Source organism: Rhinopithecus bieti, unplaced genomic scaffold (assembly GCF_001698545.2).
Source record: "Rhinopithecus bieti isolate Rb0 unplaced genomic scaffold, ASM169854v2 scaffold_54056, whole genome shotgun sequence".
NCBI lineage: Eukaryota > Metazoa > Chordata > Mammalia > Primates > Cercopithecidae > Rhinopithecus > Rhinopithecus bieti.
In genome coordinates, this window is record NW_016821158.1 from 323,218 (window position 1) to 337,428 (window position 14,211).

At 43.7% G+C, this 14,211-nt stretch overlaps 1 protein-coding gene across 2 annotated transcripts in view; it reads left to right on the forward strand.

The window, feature by feature from the left end:
- The window catches only part of ZZEF1 (zinc finger ZZ-type and EF-hand domain containing 1), a 147,380-nt gene that overhangs the window by 53,867 nt on the left and 79,302 nt on the right, over positions 1-14,211 (forward strand). For both annotated transcript variants that reach the window (XM_017860195.1, XM_017860196.1), the window contains exons 12-21: positions 567-678; positions 1,705-1,920; positions 3,018-3,118; positions 3,882-4,051; positions 4,669-4,802; positions 8,259-8,329; positions 9,273-9,387; positions 12,681-12,840; positions 13,737-13,858; positions 13,966-14,088. In XM_017860195.1, coding sequence (XP_017715684.1) covers positions 567-678; positions 1,705-1,920; positions 3,018-3,118; positions 3,882-4,051; positions 4,669-4,802; positions 8,259-8,329; positions 9,273-9,387; positions 12,681-12,840; positions 13,737-13,858; positions 13,966-14,088 — 1,324 coding nt within the window. The remainder of the gene's footprint in view (positions 1-566; positions 679-1,704; positions 1,921-3,017; positions 3,119-3,881; positions 4,052-4,668; positions 4,803-8,258; positions 8,330-9,272; positions 9,388-12,680; positions 12,841-13,736; positions 13,859-13,965; positions 14,089-14,211) is intronic.

A 14,211-nucleotide genomic window follows, 5' to 3' on the forward strand; every position in this document is an offset into this window, starting at 1 on the left:
AAAAAAAAAAAAAAAAAAAGAGACAAGAATACTGAGGCCTACGAAGGCTGGGGTTTTTCTATCTTTTATCTCCAGGATCTGAAAGCGTTCAAACTTTTACCCATCAGCTATTGCAAGTGGCCCAAACCCCAGGCTGGTCATAAACATCTTAGCCAGACCTAGGGAAAGAAAACCAAGCCTGCCTCTTTTCTGGCACCTTCCAGAAGCACATGCCAGCTGTTGCATCGTGCCTTATTCCTGAGTGTCTCATTCAAGAGGCCCGACTTCCTGTCGCATTCTTCAGAAGAGCCAGTTATTTAGAGAAGCAGACCTTCTCCTTAGTTCCCAGATTATATTTGGGACTGATGTAGTTCCCAGTTCATAGAGAAGGAGACTGAGCAATGGAAAGGCAATACTACCAACTGTCTCATGTGTTCACAGGGTACCAGGTACCATACTCAGCTCTCGGTTGTTCACTGACAGGCTACAGATACAAGTTACATGCCACTTAGATGATACCTTATTTGTTAGACCCTTGAGAAATTTCAGAATAAGAAAATGTTTTGTGAATACTCTTGTCTTTACAGGATTGGTTGCTCATCTGATGACCTTGGAGAGGATGATCCTATTGGCTGGTTTGAACTGGAAGAAGAATGGGATGAAGCAGATGTCAAGCTGCAACAGTGCAGAGTTGCCAAAGTAAGCATTTGTGAGTCGTTTGCCCACTCCCCTGCTTTTATTCCATGTTTTTTGAGCGGTGATTGTGTATCAGCCCTGTGCCAATGCTGGAACCCCAGAGGCGAATCTACCTTCAGGGAGTTCGTACTCTATTGGAGAGACAGATGTGTAAGACAGTGCGCCACGAGCTATGATAAAGGGAGAAACAGAGGGCTGTTGGCACTCAGGGGAAAAATATTTAACTCGAAAGCTTCTCAGGAAAGGTGGTGTGATGCCAGATGTCGGAGACTGATTAAGTTGTCATCTTCAGCCAGGCTACAACGTGTGGAGGAGGGCATCTTGGGCTGAGAGAATAGTGAGAACACAGACATCAACTCAAGAGAGATGTGTTGCTGTAGAAAGGACCAGTCATTATTTGGCTACTTAATTTTTTTCTAAACCTTGGATGTAAATCTCAGGCTTGAATAAGAGAATTAGGAACTCTCTTAAGGGCACGTAATAGTAGGTGCTTGGTAAATATTTATGCAGTTGAGCAGTGTGTTTTGAAAGGCCCTTAACAACGAGCTCTCACTGTAAGAAGCAGGTAGTTTGCATGAAAGTTGGGTTTGGAAAGTGGCCGTAGATTTGAGTAGACAGGACTGTTTTCCTGGGTTTCTAGCAGAGGGGTTGCATGCATCATTTGGGGGCTTTGAGGTGGAGGGCATTGATTGTCATCATATATCTGATTTCTGTTTCAAAATGACTGCCACAGAGCAAACGTACTTTTATTCATCCTCTCTTCCTGTTTTTGCCTCTAAGAGGGAGTAATGATGCAATTTTCCTTACTGTAATCTACCCAAACGTGACTTTATTCAACATTTGTATTGTCTTTTTTTTCTGCGTACTGTAAATGCTGGGCTTAGATTTTGTGTCCTTAGTGCTGAGCATAGTGTTTCCTAATAAATTAGAAAAATCGCAGGAAAACCTTCCCGGAAAGGCCTTTTTCCCTCTTCATCAGTATTCAGGGATTCTGAGTTCTTCTTTTGAAATCTCTCTTGTCCTGTCCAGTATCTGATGGTGAAGTTCCTCTGCACCCGTCAGGAGTCAGCAGAGCGCTTGGGAGTACAAGGCTTGAGCATCAGTGGGTACCTCCGGCCTGCAAGAGCAGAAGCAGAACAGAGCGTCACCTGTGCGCACTGCAGAAAGGACACAGAGGAGAGTGTGTGTGGGGCCACGCTGCTCCTCAGGACCCTTCAGTTTACCCAGCAGCTCGCCCATGACCTGGTAGGGCTTCCTCAGTGTTAGACTGCATTCCTTTAGGAAAAGTGGATGACAGTATTCAGAGAAATGAACACCAACTGATAAAACCTGGCCCTGCGGAAGCCAATAGGACAGACATTGTACTGCTGCAGGGACGTTAAAAGCTGAGGAAAGTGAGCTGTTGGCACTCATGGCATAAGTCAGTGAAGCGGCCTGTGGCCATCAGTGTGGCTTCTCCTGGAGTAGACCTACAGACACATCTTCAAGAGCCCTGGCAGTGGCTGCCATGGGGAAACAAACAGAACAAGTTCATGGGATTTGCATCTTCTTTAAGTCCTAGAAAAATTATAACTGAAGTCTAGGTGAATTCTCATTATTTACTGAAAATACGAAAATAATGGCAGGATTTCAAATCAAAAATGATTTTTTGATTTCTGACTTTTTTTGATACTGACTCTTACAGTCAGTAATATAACACAGTGACAACTCACTCAAAGGAAGATTCTTAAAGCCATCACCATAGCCTCAGGAGTTGAGTGGAGGGGACCCTCGCATGTGTAGTGTACAGCAGTGTCCGCTCTTGAACCCCATTCTGCTTCAGGGCACATTCAAAGGCTGGTGACTCAGTTCATATACGGTTTTTTTGGTCTTTGTTATTCAGACCTCCTATCACAGTAGAAAAGAGCAAATGAGAAGGAGATGCCTGGAAATAACAGACATGCTTACCGAAGGGTTGATAGCTTTCAGCCCACACATGGGGAGGGCATCAGTATATTGTCGTATAGTCCTGGACAGTAATCATCCAGGAAAGATTGGCTTATGTGCTGGGTTAGGAAGTCAGGAGTGTTCATGGATACATGTGTGTGTGTGTGTGTGGGGGGGTGGTTGTGTATGTATATACACTTACATATGTACATATAACACACACATATATTTTAGAAAGTTTCAAACCGAAAATAGTTGTTGGCAAACCTTTTCATAGTAAAGAGTAAGCATCAGCAATATGAAAGTCTTACTCATGTAGAGCCACCTCATCCCTTTACAACGAGAAGTAAATGAGGCATTACAGTATTTCTCTAAATGCATTTTTCAATTTTATTTATTCTGATCTTTATTTTTAGGTGCAGCAGAAGGAAAGTGGCTTAAAATACAAATCTTTTCTGGACTTCGCGGGTCTTGATTTGCAGATCTTCTGGAATTTTTACAGTAAATTAAAGCAAAAGTAGGTCAGAATTTGTTATAAGGTAATAATCACATAAACTGAAAACACTGAGTTTTACTATTCTAAGTGGATGATTTTTTTTTACTTCCTGCCAGTGTTTATGGTTCGATTTAAAAGATATGGTTATTATTGAAAATAACACCTCAGATTTCTATAAAATATTTAGGCAATAGTAAGCAGGTCAAGTATTACAGCACTGTCCTCATTTTACAGATGAAAAAGTAGGATCAGAAATGAACTTCCTGGCCGGGCTCGGTAGCTCACGCCTGTAATCCCAGCACTTTGGGAGGCCGAGGTGGGTGGATCCCAAGGTCAGGAGTTCGAGACCAGCCTGGCCAATATGCTGAAACCCCATCTCTACTAAAAATACAAAAATTAGCCAGGCGTGGTGGTGGGCACCTGTAGTCCCAGCTACTTGGGAGGCCGAGGCAGAAGAATCACTGGAACCTGGGAGGCTGAGGTACGGTGAGCTGAGATCGCCACTGCACGATCTCAGCCTGGGAGACAGAGCGAGACTCGGTCTCAAAAAAAAAAAGAAAAAAAAAAGAAATGGACTTCCTTCCCCACAGTGGGCAGAGTCAGATGGGATCTGTTTCCAGATGTCTAGTACAGTGTCCTTTCTGGTCCACCCTTCTTCCTGTCAGTTGGCATTATTTTCACCGAGCCTGACGCCCAGAGGAAAGTCCTTTGTGTACGGCTGTGTGGATTTGGACAGTAAATGCAACTGGTCCTTTTGCTCTCTGGTGTTTTTGTGTCTCCGTAGCCCGAGGGAAGAATGCATCGCTGCCCAAACCCTGCTTCTGCAGCTCCTCCAGAGCTGCTTCTCCGTACTGCAGGGAGGTGTACTGGCTGCTTCTGAGGAGGAGAAGCCTCCAATCCAGAGCCCTAAAGGAGTAGAGGCTGCCAAGGAGCTCTACACACACTTGTGTGATGGTAGGGATTTGGGTTTTTTCTTTAATGCAACCCTGTGTGGGTAACCTGGAGGGCCTCTTGCTGTAGAGAAGAGGGGTGTCCTATGACAATGCGAGCCAGAAAGGGATTGCTACTGTGGGAGTCCCCCAGAAAGGGATGGCTGCTGTGGGAAAGGAGTGTCTCCTCTGATGCTGAGTTACTAGTTTGAGTTTAGGATTTATTCCTTCCTCAACGGACTTCTCTTCCTCCTGGTTTCAGATCTATAGCTGTGTTGTGTTGAGAGTCATTACTGTCGTACTATTGAGCCTTAACTTCAACTAAGTCACTGAGATGAGACTGATAGATTGAGGGGGAGTGAAGCACATGGCCATCTGAAGTTGCACTTACGGCTTTGCCAAGTTGTGTCTTAAAAGGACAGGGACGTAATGATGTAAAAACTGATACATACGGTCTTCGTTTTAGTTAAATGTGAGCAAATAAAAAGCAATTTTTTATACCCCCTGGCCTATACAGAAATACTTCTTCACTCTGGTATTCAGTACAAAATGGAGAGTAGTGAATTTATAGGCTAGTTATAGCAGATGTGTAAGCGAATAGATGGAATATATGAAAGCTGATGCCATTGTTCATTTTATCAGTGGTAGACAGGGTGGATGGAGACTCTGTGCCCATGGAGATACTAAAACAAGAAGTCAGGAATACCCTTCTCAATGGGGCTGCCATCTTCTTTCCTAATCGACAGACCCGACGGAACCATCTCTTCACCATGATGGTAATTATTACTAAAAGTCTGGATTCAATTTCTGAAGTCTGTGAGGATGAAATTTGCTAGGCTTTGTTATCTCTGAATATATTGTCTGTTGCAACGTCCCAGATGTTTATTAATATTCTATGCAGAGCTTTGTGTGGGACAGATATCTAAGGACATGGCACTCTGCTCAGAGTGGGGTGACACATATTCCCAATCTGTGTTTCATGATCTGATGTCTCACAAAGTGACAGTCTCCTTCATCTTTGTGACTTGCCTACGACCATTCTTTCTTTTCAACGTTTTAACTTTGTATTATAGGCAAAATTCAAAACAAATACCAAAGCCAACCAAATAGCATAGTGAATACCCCTGTCCCCCAAATGTACCTGTCACCTAGCTTCAACAGTCATAAACTCTTGCTAATCTATTGTTTTATCTACAGTTTTATCTTGTTTTATCTCACCCCTGCTTTCCTCCTTTCCCCACTGGCCATTATTATTTCAAAGTAACTTCCTGACATTTTATTCATAAATACTTCAGTATATATCTGTAAAACTAGTACCACCAAGTTTTTTTGTGTGTTTGTTTTTTAGATAGGTTCTTATTCTGTTGCTCAGGCTGGAGTGTGGTGGTGCAATCGCAGCTTACTGTGTTCTCTACCTCTCGGACTCAAGCAATCCTCCCACCTCAGCCTCCCAAGTAGCTGGGACTACCGGTGCATGCCACAATGCCTGGCTAATTTTTGTATTTTTTGTAGAGATAGGTTTTGCCATATTGCCCAGGCTGGTCTTTGAAGCCCAAGGCTCAAGCGATCCACCCACCTCTGCCTCCCAAAGTGCTGAGATTACAGGCGAAGCCACTCGCCTGGCTGGTATCACCAAGTATTATTCCTCCAATGGTTCTTGTCACTCTCCTAGACCACTTCTTCATGTTCCTCAGACATTGGTACTCGAAGTGAAAAATGCCTTTAGTATCTGTAAGCACTGTGTTACCAAATGGAATATCCTATACAAAGATCCAGGGTTTTAATTCTGTAGGAAGTATTTCTATATGAAAATAAGTATGATACATGAAAAAAATGTGAAACAAAACAAACATTTTTCTCTCTAGGCCATATCAAAAACACCTAGGTAGGGGAACTTCAGAGGTTCCTATGTTACAATGATGGTAAAATGTAGGGAAATATAAGTATACCAAGGGGATAAAATAGAGAAATGTGTACGAGAAAGCAAAATTACAGGAACCCCAATTGAAATATTAATTTATCAGTCCAACAACATATAAACAAAATTGTGGCCAAGTTGGATTTATGCTGGAAATACAGTGATGGTTCAGCAGTAGAAAATCTGTAAATGAAATCAGAGAGGAAAAAAAAACATATCACTAAATGCAGAAAAATTTTTTTTTTTTTTTGAAACAGAGTCTCGCTCTGTTGCCCGGGCTGGAGTGCAGTGGGGCGATCTCAGCTCACTGCAAGCTCCGCCCTCCAAGTTCAAGCAATTCTCCTGCCTCAGCCTCCCAAGTAGCTGGGATTACAGGCGCCTGCCACCGCGCCCAGCTAATTTTTCATATTTTTAGTAGAGATGGGGTTTCACCATCTTGGCCAGACTGGTCTTGAACTCCTGACCTTGTGATCCACCTGCCTCGGCCTCCCAAAGTGCTGGGATTACAGGCATGAGCCACCGTGCCCGGCCCAAACATTTTTTAATAAGATTAAATTCTGATGATTAAAACAGTGAAACAATATGGTTTCATTAACAAACTCAAAATAGAAGGAAACTCCTTTAATCTGGTAGGGGGCATGTATCCAAAACGTACAATAAGCAATGTATTTGATGGTGGATCACTGGAAGCATTCCTTTCAAAATGCGGAATAAGACAAGGATGCTCACTCTCATTGCTTCTCTTTGAGGGCCTAGCTAGTGCTATAGGACAAGGGAAAGAAGTGTTAATAGAAAGAATAAAATATTTATTTGTTTTGATATGATTATAGATTACTTTTTGTCTGTATAGTCAAGCAACTAATATGATTATTTAAAAGAATTTTACAAAGGAAACTAGATATAGCATTTTAAAAAGGCATTTCTAATGCAGCAACCAGTGAGCAAACATGAGAAAAGTGGTCTGTGGGACACACAAAGGCATATAGAAATAAGGGACGGAAGCCGGGCGTGGTGGCACACGCCTGTAGTCCTAGCTGCTCGGGAGGTTGAAGCAGGAGAATCACTTGAACCCAGGAGGCGGAGGTTGTGGTGAGCCGAGATCGCACCACTGCACTTCAGCCTGGGCAAAAGAGCGAGATTCCGTCTCAAAAAAAAAAAAAAAAAAAAAGGGCAAAGAAAGAAGGGAGCGAACAAAAGAAGCATAAAATGTGGTCCCTGATGGCAAAGGGCTGCAGTCTAACTGGGGACACCTGCCGCAAGGAAAAACTGATTCCATATGCAAGAGGGGAATCATGTTGAGGCTAAGTGATTGAGGAAGGTTTCAGAGAAGAGGGAGTATATTTGTTTGTGTAATTCCAGCTATATATAAAATTTGCATATCAGCTTGAGGAATCACTTCTCACATTGTGAGTTGCATAACCTTTGACGGCATCAGCTGACCTGACCCACCGGACTGTGGGTGGGTCTCTATCCTGCTTGTTTGGTGCAAGAATTTACCAGGTAGCTGAGCAAATGAGTAATTTCCTAGCATGTGTCCTACACAGAAAATAGAAACAGGACATACGACTTTTTGAATGACATTAGTGTCTTCTCATGCTGAGAAGTTAAATAACACTGCCAACCTTTTATATAGTGCTAAGCGATTCTCTTTCCATCAGGCGCTTCCTCAGTATCTTCTGATACCATACCCTTAAGAGATGTGATTGCTCTTGGGATGGCATGTCCAATGGCAAAAAGTATCTATCAGCCAGGCGCGGTGGCTCACGCCTGTAATCCCAGCACTTTGGGAGGCAGAGGTGGGTGGATCACCTGAGGTCAGGAGTTCGAGACCAGCCTGGCCCACATAGTGAAACCCCATCTGTACCGAAAATACAAAAATTAGCCAGGCGTGGTAGTGGGCTCCTGTAATCCTAGATGCTTGGGAGGCCGAGGCAGAAGAATTGCTTGAACCCGGAAGGCAGAAGTTGCAGTGAGCTGAGGTCACGCCACTGCACTCCAGCCCGGGCAACAAGAGCAAAATTCTGTCTCAAAAAAAAAAAAAGTACATCTTTTTGAGGTCATTTCCCTAAGCAGGAAACTTGAACCTCCTGTTGACTTTGGCAGTGAACCAAGTGCACCTACCACCTTGTGTTTAGATGGTTGGTTCTCTCCATCTTAGCACTTGAGCAGGTTTTAGTGGGGTGCTGTGAGGTAGTCTGCTGGCCTGGCGTTCCTCATACTTGGGAACAGTGTGGTGGTGATGTTTCATTGCTGCTCTAGGTCTCTGGAATGTCATGGACTAGATTTTCTGAATGTACACTTTCTGGTTTTCTAGAAGAACGTCACCGAGCAGGAGCACAAGCAGTCCCTGCAGCTCACTTTCCGTTCACTGTGCACGTATTTTAGGTAAGTTGGTCGTTCTTTTTAATTGTCAGATAACTCAAATCTTTGCAAAGTCGTTTTCTTGAGCTCGCCCTTTCATGTACCTTCGGAGTAGTACTTCCTTCCACCCAGTTAGAAAGCCGAGTTTCTGTGGGTGACCCAAATAGTGGTAAAATAATGATCTTGTTGACAGCCCAATCCAGTTCCCATCCATTTTAAGACAATTTCAGATTGAGCCCGTTGAGGGTATTTTTGAACACTTCAGTTTCCAAGTGATGTTTAACAACAAAAACTGAAGCCAAAGGAACGTAGGGTCCTGTATTCGTGTCTACGTTAAAACCAGCTACAGAAGCCCAGAGTGATAGTTTGCAGAAGGAAGTGTGCTGGGAGGGGAGGGCTTCGAGATTTTTGCCTGTTGCAGCTACCAGAGAAGCTAAATGGGCCTGTAGGCTTCATTACTAGAGGTATCGACTCTTGAAGGAGGAAGGGAACTAGCATCCTGAGCGACTGCCTGCAAGTCAGACTAGATCTGGTGTGGATGCCAGACTTAGAGGACTGTCTGTTTAAAATGTGCTCGGAATCAAGTGGCAAGGATGCTGAAAGGGCCTGGGGCTGTCCTGTGAAAACGTTTGAAGACACAAGGAACGTTTAGCCAGGACTTTCAAGCTAGCAGTCGTGAGATGAGCTGTATTTCATATTGGTGGCCAAGGTGATTTATTCATCAGCCTTCTGCCTCAGGATCTCTTCCAGGACTGGAGGGTTTGTGAGTCTGTGCTAATGGAAGCACGTGTGGACGGACAGCGGCACAGCCCCAGCTGGGTCCATGGCCTGTATTCCCAACCCAAACTCCTCCCGTCCCGTGGAACTGACACTGAAACCTTTCTGCGCTCTGTTTTGGAAACTTTTAAGACAGTATAAAAATCTTTCTCCTGAAGCCAGGTGTCAGGACTAATTTGTATCCTTTCAGTGACAAGGATCCAGGCGGCCTCCTGCTTTTACCTGAGAAAAACGACCTGGCCAAGATGAACATCAGTGAAGTCCTGGCGGTCATGGACACTCTCCTGTCTGTTGCTGCTCGAGAGGTATCCGATGGCTGTCTCGCTGTTTTCTTTGTCTCATGCTTGTGGGGGCATGTGATGTGGCAGTCCGTTGTGTCCCCCTTTGCCTCTTTGTAGTATGAATGTACATTGTTGTGGTTTTTTCTGTTGGTGGTGGTGTTTTGAGATAGGGTCTTGCTCTCTCACCCAGGCTGGGGTGCCGTGGCACAATCAGCTCACTGCAGCTTCCACTTCCCAGGCCAAGCGATCCTCCCACCTCAGTCTCCCAAGTAGCTGGGACCACAGGCACACGCCACCATGCCCAGCTAATTGTTAAATTATTTGTAGAGACGAGGTCTCTCTATGTTGCCCAGGCTGGTCTTGGACTCCTGGGATCAAGAAATCCTCCCACTTTGGCCTTCCAAAGTGCTGAGATTACAGGTGTCAGCCACTGTGCCTGGCATGAATGTACTTTGTTACTTGACCCTTACAAATGATCACAAAGGTTTCCCAGCCAGCCCTTGCAAACGAGTGAGGCGTGTTAGGGTTCTTGATAGTCAGCAAACAATAAAAACACAGAAGTGCTTGATAATACTCACTGTGGAAAAAGAGGAATGGATTTGTATCAAGTCCCCTTGTAGTGGTTGTCAGTGAGCCCAACACATAGTTATGTGTTAGTGGTGTGAATTTTCAGGAAGACTACTTGGACTTTAAAAAAGAAATTCAGGGCCAGTCACAGTGTCTCACGCCTGTAATCCCAGCACTTTGGGAGGCCAAGGTGGGCTGATCACCTGAAGTTGGGAGTTTGAGACCAGCCTGACCAACATGGAGAAATACAAAAATACAAAATTAGCTGGGCTAATTTAATTAATTACAAATTAGTTCCCTTTCTACTAAAAATATAAAATTAGCTGGGTGTGGTGGCTCATGCCTGTAATCCCAGCTACTCGGGAGGCTTAGGCAGGAGAACTGCTTGAACCCAGTAGGTGGAGGTTGTGGTGAGCCTAGATCACACCATTGTACTCCAGCCTGGGCAACAAGAGCGAAACTCTGTCTCCAAAAAAAAAAGAGATTCAGATTTCTTAGCAATTTCGTGGACTAATCAAATCTGAAAGTATATTATCTTTTTTCTGTGTTAATGATTTTTTTAATTTGCTTTTTTTTTTTTAATATAAGGGATTTTCTTTCTTAAAATGTAGTTTATACTCCAGATGGATCAGTCACTTGGGATATTTGACAGAAAAAAGATTTCTAGATCCCACCCTAAACTACTGATTCAAAATCTCTAGGGATAGGGCATTAGAACCTGCATTTTTCTAAGCACACCGAGAGATTCTAAAGTGATAGCACCCCCATACTAGGAGACCAAGAACTACCTCGTTGGGCTAAATGTGAGAGCCAGAGAGGTGGAGGAGATTTTGTGGCACACCAGCCCAAACCACATCCTTGAGGTGTCTTAATGATGTGGACTTCAAGGTGGCTTTTCTTTTGTGGCTGATAACTTGTATCTTTTGACTGAACTTAGTGTCTTTAAATCTCTCACATTTTTGCGGGTGCCTTACTGTTTTGAGTTGCTGTTAGAGCCATGATTTCATTCATTCCCAGCTGCCTGGCTTGCTGGGCCATCAGCAGGTATCCCCCCAATTCACTGATGGGGACCTCAGAGCGCTTGTAGGTTATCGTGTGCCAAGGTTGCTCTTCCACTGACCACAGTTTAGATCTAGTATTAATTTAGATCTAGGGTAACATTGACTTCATAAGCCTCAACTTTGTTTTTAATCAAAAACTGCTCTGCTTTTTGCAGTCACATTAATTTTCTGTTACTTCTGCTTTCTGGCTTATTTCCAGACTCTTCTGCCCATCTCTGAGTCTTCCTTAAAAAACTCACTTCAGTCTACAGCTCATCAGTATGTGTTCTCGGCCCCAGTTAGCCATGGCTCATTCTAATCTCCATCCTTATTTCTGCATTTCCCATACCTTCCCTTTCTTCTGGAGCTCGTCCAATTCTACCTGTTTCTCAGATCCCTGAAGCCTGAACTAAGTTCTCCCCCTCAGTAGTCTTTCTTCTGTAGTTACATCATCAATGCCGTTGGGCAGAAAACTTCAGTGTTCTCCCCTGGTTCTCATAGGCGTCGATTCTGCCCCGCGTGTGAGGAGTGGGTAGGTGCTAGAGTCAGGACTGAAACCGGGGCTGTTTGACTCAGAGCCTTGTCCTCTTTCCACTAGGTAAGATAGGCCACATTTATTTTAAGATGTATGTGGAGAAATGAGATAGCATGTGCCCAAGAGAATTTCGCGTAATTGTATACCATCTGGAGATCAGATGTGTGCGTTTTCTTCTCTTTCACTTACCTGTGGTACAAAAGAAGTTACAGATATCATTGAACCTCCTTGCTGGAGATGCACTATTAATGTGTTTCCCTGAATTATCTTTCAGTAAAAGACATTTATAGTTATGCTAAAGAGTTAAGGTTCAATTAGGAAAAAAAATTAAAGGTCATCAGAAATGTACCTAGTCTGAAATTTTTCTCATGAATCTGTCAAATTCAACAAATAACCACTGAATGCCTGCTGTGTGCTAGGCCCTGTGCTGGGAACAGGGGATACAGTGATGTAAAAAAAGCACAGTCTTGGAGGAGCAAATATATAATCAGGTAGTTGTAACAATGTAGCAAGGGTCTTTTTTAAGGACTAGACATTCCCAGTATCTCTGAGTCCATTTCCCTCCATCCACATACCTTTTCATGGCTCACTCGCTTCCTCCCTTGCCAGACATGACCATCATCCTGAAGTTTGTGTTCACCGTTTCCTTGTTCTTCTTTCTACTTATTCCTGCACAGCGCATCTGTATCGCCTGGGTTTTACCTGTAATGGAATCATATAGTGCACAGTCTTCCGTGTCTGGAGGTCAGATAACCCTTCAAAGAAACTTTTGAGAACAAAGGTGATGGTTAGAGAGCCATAGAGGCAGGAATAATTATTTTTTTAAGGTGGGAGCGGTTTAACTGAAGGCTTGAGGGAAGGAGCCAGAGAAAGGAGATTTTAAGATGTAAGAGAAAGAAGAGATACCCAGTGGGGTAAGGTTCCTGAGGCGGCAGAAGGAGATGTCATGTGCAATAAAAAACCTTTGTAAAGGTTCCGAAAAGCTGGAGGGAAAGAGGGGAGTTTTCGTAATACCATCTTTCTTGGTCACTGCTGGGTTGAAAGCTGTGTCGTGACTGTTTTCATAGCTATAGTTTGTTTTTGCTGGTGACAGTTGCTGCTTTAGAGGATGCCCTTGGCTATGCTCTGTGAATGGCTTTGTCATGAACGCTTTCTGTTTGTCTCCTCCCTTGTAGTGCGAACTGTTAATGCTCAGTGGGGCCCCAGGGGAGGTTGGCTCTGTGCTCTTCTCCCTGTTCTGGTCCGTCCAAGGCAGCCTGCTATCCTGGTGCTACCTGCAGCTGAAGAGCTCAGACTCTGGAGCCAAAGATCTTGCCGTGGACCTTATTGAAAAATGTGAGTTTCAATATGAAATCCATGAAAACAGATGGCGTTTGGGTTTTGACTCTGAGTATGTTCTCTTCTTTAGTAACTCATACATTGAATGTGCATATGGTTTTCTTCATTACAATTCAGATTCTTGGACTGGTTTGGTCTAATTAAAATAAAATTCAGCAGTGTGTCTTTTTGTCCAGAGTTTCCTCTCTGAGCGTGGTATGCCTAAGTATTTTTATTGTAGAATTAGGTCATTTCACAGCCTAAACACTGGTTTTGCAATCATTTAGCACTCTTACGTGACGTCTCATTCTTTGGGAGAGTCTATCCCTGTTTTAATCAGTCATCTAAAAACGAAAGTCTTGAATTTTAAAAATCTAAGGTGTATGAGCATTGCTGTGACCTTTGCTGATTGCTGAGAATAATTAGATTCATGTTCTGTAAACTCACAGAAAGTTATATGAAACCCAACAGGTGCTGACAAATTATACATGGAAAATTTAGTACCATCAAACTTGGTCCCAGCAGCTGTGACGAGAACACATATATTGGGCCCTGCCACCTAGAGCTTGGCCTGTTAGATTGGTCCACCTAATGCACGGGCTCATTGTAAAAAGAAGGAAAAGGCGGGGCTGACAGCTGGGTTAGTCAGGCATGTGATTTCACTTCTAGGAGTGCTCCTCCACTTCATCAAAAGACCAAAAAAAAAATCCCTTTAAAAGTAGTCTTTTACTGAAATTCACACTGCTTCTTCCTCCCAGAGGAATGCATTAGGATGACACTGTATGGCCTTGTGATCTTTGCTGTGGAATCCCCTCCACAGCTTCTGTAGTCCTCTTTATTCTTGTCCGTGGTGATAACTAAGCATGTGATATTTCTGCTGCATAAAATATTAATTATTTTCTTTGTTTTGGCAGATGTGGGGCAGTTTCTGGCAAGCATGAGAGTGATTTTGGAATCCCTTTTGTCACAATATAGTGGAAAAATTATAGTAGAAAGATTATGTAATTCAGTGTTTTCAATGGCAGCTCGTCAACTGGTAAGAAAAACTGGCAGCTATTTGTAGTGAACCGGAAAGGGGTTGGGAATCTTCATCCCCAGGCCCAGCCTAAGGAGGACGCTGAGCACTTATCCATCTTCCATTAGGTTATCTTCCTGCTGGACTTCTGCACTTTAGACATCCCACACTGCGTGCTCTTGCGAGAGTTCAGTGTCCTCACAGAACTCCTGAAGAAGCTCTGTAGTGGCCCCGAAGGAGGACTGAGGAAGGTAACTCGAGTTGGCACTTGAGCCGCCCTGTGTTTGCTCTCAGGAGTGATGGGACACACTTAGTGAAGTGGACGGCAGACTGTAGATAGGCACAGCTGAGCAGCTTCTAGAAGGCTCCCTTAA